The sequence below is a fragment of the Triticum urartu genome, chromosome 3A (genome assembly GCF_056163025.1).
Source record: "Triticum urartu cultivar PI428250 chromosome 3A, HENAU_Tu73, whole genome shotgun sequence".
Lineage (NCBI taxonomy): Eukaryota > Viridiplantae > Streptophyta > Magnoliopsida > Poales > Poaceae > Triticum > Triticum urartu.
This window is the reverse complement of record NC_141875.1, coordinates 637870987-637878770: the sequence shown is the minus strand read 5'-3', so window position 1 is coordinate 637878770 and position 7784 is coordinate 637870987. Positions and strand designations below refer to the sequence as shown.

At 45.1% G+C, this 7784-nt stretch overlaps 1 protein-coding gene across 1 annotated transcript; it reads right to left on the bottom strand.

Annotated features, from left to right (window-relative positions):
* Nucleotides 1–2095: 2095 nt before the first annotated feature.
* Nucleotides 2096–3575, bottom strand: LOC125545661 (uncharacterized). The gene has a single exon (XM_048709682.2). The coding sequence runs from the start codon at nucleotides 3400–3402 to the stop codon at nucleotides 2359–2361; it is 1044 nt and encodes a 347-aa protein (XP_048565639.1). The 5' UTR covers nucleotides 3403–3575; the 3' UTR covers nucleotides 2096–2358.
* Between the last annotated feature and the right edge of the window lie 4209 nt (nucleotides 3576–7784).

The following is a 7784-nucleotide window of genomic DNA, read 5'->3' as shown; positions in this document are numbered from 1 at the left end:
TGAAATGGAACAGGGCGAAGAGCCTTTTGATTTTAAAAAAAATCTTGACTCGCTGGAAGAATTGTCGGGCATCTTAGATTTATAAGAATACATTCGAGATCTTTTCAGTTACACTGGATTTACTTTCTTTATTTGGATGACAATTGTGTTGCTGCTGTGGTAAAAATAATGAGCTGTGACAAAAAAACGAAGTTGCTATTTCTATCTGAAAAATTTATCAGGCCATGTTTTCTGCTGTACTTATTACTTATAAATTTATAATGGAAGAAAACTAAATCCAGTTGTTACTGAATGTATATTATGTGTGGTTGCAAGATAACTGGCCATTTGTTACTGCAGTTGCAGCCAATCGCTCAGCTTCTCAGATTTAGGCTACTGATCAGCAGCCACTTGTGTACCGCATGACCCTTTTGGAGTTCCTGGTTACATTTGACCCCATCTATATTAAGTCTACAAGTTCAGCATCTAGATTACCAAAAAAAATCCAGTGTGTTTGCGACACGATACTGGTGATCGAAAGGTCTCGTTGGTCATCTTGAACTTAGTTGTGTGCCTTGGGTGCATAGTTGCAGTTCTACCAGAGCTAAGCATCGTCGACGTAGCACCGCATCGAAACAGTGGCTGTGCATACAGTAATTCAGAACCACCACAATTTTGGGCAGAGTCTTCACAAGACCTACCTAACCAGACACAATAGATGCATGAAGAAAACTGAATTTACAGCCCAAAATTTGTCCTGCGGTAACATACGCATGCTAATGTTTTTTTCATTTGTCTTTACCAGCTACATCAGGATCAAACTGTAGCATCATACATAATTGCAATCCTGAGTAAGAATTTACAGCCCAATCTTCTAAACCAACTGCAACTTGCTAGCATCCCTAATCCCTCCATGATTCCTGAGGTTTCCATCACAGGGCCTCCCCAACCCGATCCTCCGGCCACATGTATATCCATGTCGGCAGGAGAAACAGCTGGTAATGATAAACTGTTGCTACACAAGAGCTCAACTGAAGCACCATTTCGTATTCAGAGAACAAATCGAACAACAAGTCCCACGATCGTATCAGCGGGTTCGAGCCATGGTGAAGAAGAATTTATATGCCCACGCTGAGAGCAGAGAACTAGCAGCTGTGCATGTAAAGTACCTGTCACCCCCTGGTCAGTCTGGTCTATCTTCTTCCAAGTTCCAGCAAATTTATTACACCTGTCCAGCAAAATATGTAATCATCTGACTCATTTAGAAATAGCAACTGCATATCGTGTGACAAAGTTACTATGTGCAACTGTGCTACAGATTGTGTTAGATCATTCTGGATATCCTCAGAGATCATACAATGAGCAACACCTGCATCCTCAGAACAAAATATGGTGTATATGTTATCTCAAAGTAAAGCCTTGTCAGGCAAAAACAACTGAAACTATAAAACCCATCTAGAAACAGAAGCCACAAATTGTGTCAGGATCTTTTTTGTAAGCAAAGCACATCTTAAGTTCTTAGGAGCCATGGTGAGCTGCCAAAGCACATCTTCAGTTCATGACGGCAATCGTGACCATTCTGCAGTAATGCAACAACGAACAAGTTAAAAAAGGAAGGAGTGAAAGGTGTGAATCATAGACGACAAGGGAGCATTACAAAAAACAGATGGACATTCATAAGTTCGGCTGCAGCCTAGAGTACTTCCAGACCCCCGGTAAGAAAATCTAAGCCTGTTTCCAGCCTAGAACAAAGATCTTGCAGGATTAACAAAACTTATGGAGAACAACAGGATACAGCATATATTCAAGGATTCAGTTGCAGTGCTAAATTCAGATAAGATGAAACAAAAGATAGCATCAAACTTAAGAACCACATTATCCACTGCAGAAATTAAGAACCACATTGTGAAACACAAGATAGCATCAAACTTAAGAACCACATTATCTCTGCTGCAGAAATTAAGAACCACATTGTGCAACACAAGATAGCATCAAATCAAACTTAAGAACCACATTATCTACTGCAGAAATTAAGAATCACATTGTGCAACACAAGATAGCATCAAATCAAACTTAAGAATCACATTGCACAACACAACATAGCACCAAATCAAACTTAAGAATCACATTGCTCCCAAACTTGAGCCGTGATATATTGTCATGGAGTATACGCTGTAGAGTTATAATGGCCAGGGTTTGATTTTAGCAAACAATAACCATAATAGCAGTAAAGGTAATGACTAGTTTAACTAGAGCGACTTAATCAAAGCGGTTGGTGAGATCTCAGCCGTTGAGAGTAGTCACTATCAGCCCCTGGGTAACTGAACAAGTAGAGGAGAGGAACATCTTCAGAGATGGCCGCTGTATGTAGGAGCTCTGTTAAGCGCACTGACTTCCATGGCCGGATCCTAGCAGAGACGGCGCCGCTGCCGTCATTGAGCAGGGCCAGGGAGCGGTGAACTCTTCCAAGCTAAAGTTCAATTCCGGGTCCGCACCAATGTGCGCCCAGACGTCGTCTTCGGCCGACAGATTTGGTGCGGGAGGAGGGGGCGGGGGAAACAGGACGGGCAGCAACGGAATTGGTGGGGGAGGGGGCGCCGGAAACAGGAGCTGCCGCTTGACGGCGGGTGATTCGTCCGCGGCGGACTTCCTCTTGCGCGCGGACGCCGAGTTCTTGGAGGCGGACTTGAGGAAGCGCGGGCTCTGGTAGATCTTGCAGAGGCAAAGAACCGGCCTCGGCTGGCCGCCGTCGTCGTGCTGGTCGACGCTGAACTCCGTCATGAGCCACTCCGGCGGCTTCTTGTCCTCCTTGGGGTTGGGCGTGTACGTGAACCTCTCCAGGCGCCCGACGGCGCGGCCCTCGGCGCCGACGACGCCGTTCCCTCGCTCTTGCTTCCATGTGCCCTTGCCCCCTCCGACGATCCGGCACTTGCGGCTGTCCTGGGCGCTCCTGGGCTTCACGAGGCTGAAGAAGTACCAGTTCTTGCTCTCCCCCTGAGCCCTCGCCGGGCCCGGCAGGCGGCCAGCGACGAGGGAAGCCGGGTCCGTGGCGTACACGTCTGCCTCGTGGAAGAACTGCTTGGCGGCGTCCGGGAGCGGCTGGCCGGAGATTCTTGGGCGGAGGTAGAAGGAGACGAGCTCGCGGTCGGTCGGGCAGAAGGCGAAGCCGGGCGCGGGCTGAGGAGGCGGAGGCGGAGGCGGAGGAGGCGACGCGACGGGCGGAGGCGTGGTGGGTGAGGGGGCAGGGGCCAGGAGGGGGGCGGCGGCGACGCCATGGGCTAGGGTTTGCGGCGGTGGCGGCGAGTGGTAGGGGGAGAGGAGGCGGTGGCCGGTTCCCTCCCATTCGAACCACGGGTTCGGGAAGGAGGCAGGCTCGCCCTCGCCTGAGTAGAAGGAGGAAGAGCCTGCCGGCGGCGACGCCATGGGCGGGCTAGGGTTTGAGGCGAGGAGGAGGGGGGCGCGCCGGAGGCAGAGAGAGGCGGCGGCGGCGGGTCCCGATCTTAAAAGGACGCGCGAGCTGTGTTGTGCTCGGAGTCCTGGCCTCGATCGCGCGTTTGCTGTCACGCGCGCCGCTCGTGACGCGTGGCCCTCCCCAAACCCAACCCAAGTTTCTCCAGCGTGCGCTTGGTGATATTGTCCACCTCAAACCCACAGATCAATCTGTCATTGACATGGACCTGCTTTTCAATTCCGATCATCAGGAGGTCTTTGTCCAGCTAAAGTGAGCCATCAAAGCCCTTGACAAAGTATTCATGGAAGTGGAGACAAATGAGGCTGGCTGGGATGCGCACATCAGCGAGGCGGGTGTTCTAAATAATGCATCGACAATGTCACACACACTAGGGCACTAGTCATCATAGAAGGGTGAGCTTAACCTGGCATAGACATCACCATGACTATGGGTTCCGTGACTCGGCGCTAGGACTAGTGTTGCCATGAGCAAGAGGCTGTTGTGAGCAGCTAATGGCATCCAAGAGGAAGCGATGTGCACGACCCTTTCTATAGAGCGCATAGGTCGCTGGCAAGCGACATAGCGTATACTCCCTCACGCGCTACTATTTCTATGGGCCGGCCCATTTCGGGGTTCACCCCAACCGGTTTTGGGAAGGGAACCGTTTTTTCCTGTTTTTTTTCTTTCTTTCCTTTTTCATTTTCATTTTTCTTTTTTACCTCTTTACTGCTTTATTTTTGTTTTTTATTTTCTCTATTTTCATTTTTATTCTTGTTTTTCAATTTGCGAAAATCATTTAAATTCGTGATATTTTTCAAATGATGAACATTTTTTAAATACGTGAATATTTTTGTCGAAATCACGGTTTTGATTTTACAAATTTGTGAACATTCTCTTAAATCATGAACATTTTTTAAAACTCACGAACATTTTTTTGAAATCATGAAATTGTTTTAGAATTTTTTTGAAATCATGAACATTTTTTGAAATCAATACATTTTTAGAAATCATGAACATTTTTCTAAAATTCATGAACATTTTCTAAATTTGTGAACATTTTTTACAAATTCGTGAACATTTTTTGAATTCCCGAGCATCTTCTTGAAACCATGAATATTTTTTTGAATTCATGATTGTTTGATTCAAAATTAGCAACTTTTTGAAATATAGAACCTTTTGATATCCTAAATTATTGAAGAAAGAAAAAAAGAAAAAGGAAAAGAAGAACAAAAAACAGGCGGCGTCCTGGCCGCAGATGGGCCTGCCCAGAAGGGCGCGAAGGGGAGAGCGGGGGGGGGGGGGGGGGGGCTTGTTTCCTTTGCAGCACGTTAGGGTGTGTTTGGTAGCATTGCCAACCTAGCATGGTTGTTCCCCTATGATATATGATCAGTGTAGACATGCTGAGTGCAAGCATTTGCTGTTGTTTGGTTGCGGTGTATGTGCTGAGACATGCTAAGCTCAGACTCTGTTTGGCAGCTTGCATTTGTTTAGACATGTCAGTTGGTACTGTAGCAACTGGTATTTTCAAATAAGTGAACAAAACATTAAAAAAATGTGAATAATTTTTTGAAACATGAAAAAACAACATTTTTGAAAATGTATACATTTTTTGAAATTCTATTTTTTAAATTTTTTTTGAAAGTTTAATCTTTTTAAAAAAATTTAAAATTGGAACTTTTTTTGAAAATCTTACCAAAATTTGAAAATCAGAACATTTTTTGAAAATTTTAACATATTTTGAAAATCTGGAGATTTTTCAAAAATTTGAAAAACTTTTGGTATTCTGAAGATTAAATTATTTTTTAGAAATTCTGAACATTTTCTAAAACACGTTGTGGCTCGCTTTGCTCATGCATGCTGACCAGTGAACGCCTGTTGGGGTGTTCTCTCTTCGTGCATGCTAAGAGCGTATTTGGGCTGAGCTCGTGCATGCCGAGGAGACCCATGCAGGCTACCAAACACCCAAAAGTGGTCGAGGAGGAAACTCTTGAGCTCATATACTCTCCATGCACTCTACCAAACACACCCTATGTGCTGTATAGCAGTTGTCCATGTGCTCTACTACTGAAGGAGGGGTAGGGAGGCGGGCTGGGGTTTGAGAGGAGGAGGGGGGGCACCGGAGGCAGGGAGCGGCGGCGGTGGCGAGTCCTGATCTTAAAGGACACGCGAGCTGTGTTGCGCTCGGAGTCCTGGTCTCGATCGTGCGTTTGCACGCCTCTCGTGATGTGTGCCCCTCCCCCCAAACCCAACCCAACCCAATTGGCGGTAGCACGGTTTTGACTTTTTTTTGAAGCGTGTATGGAAGGCCAAGGTTCGCGTTTTTTTTGGAGTTACATACGCATCTAGTATTGCTAGTAGTATTTGCTTGGGCCGTTTTTCTCCCTAAGAAAAAAGAGTCATTTGTTCATGTGAATCACCCCTCCATTTTTTTGTTCATGTGGATCATAGTTGTCTATTGATAGGTTTTAAGATACAATCTCAAGATCCCCACTCGGTCTCTTTGACGTGCTCATAGGTAGTGGGGGAGCTACAAAAGGGAAGTTGGGCGGGCTGGAGAGCATAAAATAAGCCAAGACATTCGACCATGGTGGTGGGCAGTTGCCGGACACTGAGCTCCTCTGCTGAGTGCTTTTATCGAGGAACTACAGAACGAATGCTTCAGTGAGGCTGTTGCGTTCCTGCTCTGCATGTACGCACCCCATTGAGCCTTGCTGAAGCTCCGCCAGTGTTCATAGGGGTAAGGATGCATGCGCGCGGTCATAAAGATGTGTGTATGTACGTGTTCGTATGTGTCTGCGTCTGTATTGTGTTTCTCAAAGAAAAAAGATTAGCTTATGCAAGTCTTGGCTGATCCTCGGCCTCGCTGCTCCTACTGTGACTAATCACATTTGGAACACCCGGTTGGCCTCAACATCAACAACTGGCCCACCATTGCCCTTGCCATCTTGTAAAAAATCTGGGACTCTTGCAATGCCCATGTTTTCTGCAATGAGCACCTCTCTGCGTTCGGCACTCTTAGAAACATCATTTCAGACTATTCTCTTTGGATTTTTCGGGTTTAAGGACCATGTTAGTATAGAGGCCACTATGTATTGGCACCTTTATCTCTCCTCTCGTTGTGTAAACTTATGTAATTAACACTGCCTACCTGCTCTTTGAGTAATGCATTCATGAGGGGATCCTCCCCCACCAAGTGATCACTCAATGAAAAAAGATTTCCTAGCGTGCAGGCCGTGGTGAAAAGAGTTATTGTTCAACAAAGAATACGTGTTCTCTACCGCAATGGTACATGTTATGTCATTCAAGCCATCCTGATGTGAGAGTGCCACACGGATTAGAATTCTTCCACACAATCTTGAAGGTATTGTGTACTTTTTGTCCAAACAAACAAAAACTCAAAATGTTAGAAGAATAGTGAGGGTGACCATTTGAAATCTTATTAATATGTGTCTAGGGCACTACATTTTGATCATAAGAGATGTAGTTGACCTTCAAACTTTTTAACTAGTCGATTAGTTGATTAATGTGTGTTTGGAAATAGCACTGATCTATCTTGGATGATGGCGGGGCCATGTATATAAGGAGTTGATATCTGTGTTTGTTTCATGATGTTGTATCAAAGGGAGCTAGGAACTGTAAAGATAAGAAGGGAGCATAACTTGGGGGTATTGCGCATGTGTAAGGAGAGCATTGAGTGAAGGAAGGGTGTGGGACATGTTTAGAGTGAAAGAAGGGTGTGGGACATCTTGAGTTGGAGGAATAGGCAATATATAGTTGCTCAATTAATTGGTGTGTTAAAAGAATTAACCCCTTAGTTGTTCGATTAGATGTTCGTTTGTTGTTGTTTGCTTTGGGTGCCTCTTCTCATGTTCATCTACGAACGGTAGATAGTCGTGTCTCCAGTATTAGCCGGTGGTGTTGAGTCGATTCTTAGTACATGTAGGGATGCTTGTCTCGTGGATTTGGTTTCTTCCCCTAGATCACATCGCCCATGATGGGTGATATATAACTAACATCAACGAGGAAGTTTCCTCCACAAATCCTTGAAAATGCCATTCTCTTTGTTGCTCATGCCCATGTTCAAGGTTCTGACTTTGTAATTGTTTTTTGTGGGGGCCTCGATACTATAATCTCGTGGGTGACTTTTTGTCCGTCATCTTCAGAAATTATTCTTGGGTGCATCATTCAACAACTGATTATAATAAGTCAAGTGTCAACTTATTATACTAGATTATAGCATGAGAGTTAAATACAAACCCCAGATCTTAAGGAAATGATTATAATTTGTTGTAATTATTCTTAGTATTTATGGATGCATGCTAAGGCTTTAATCCCATGTATATGTGAGCCAATG

Excerpts from the sequence above, each read along its gene's own strand:
- LOC125545661 (XM_048709682.2), bottom strand. The coding sequence starts at position 3,402 with ATGGCGTCGCCGCCGGCAGGCTCTTCCTCCTTCTACTCAGGCGAGGGC.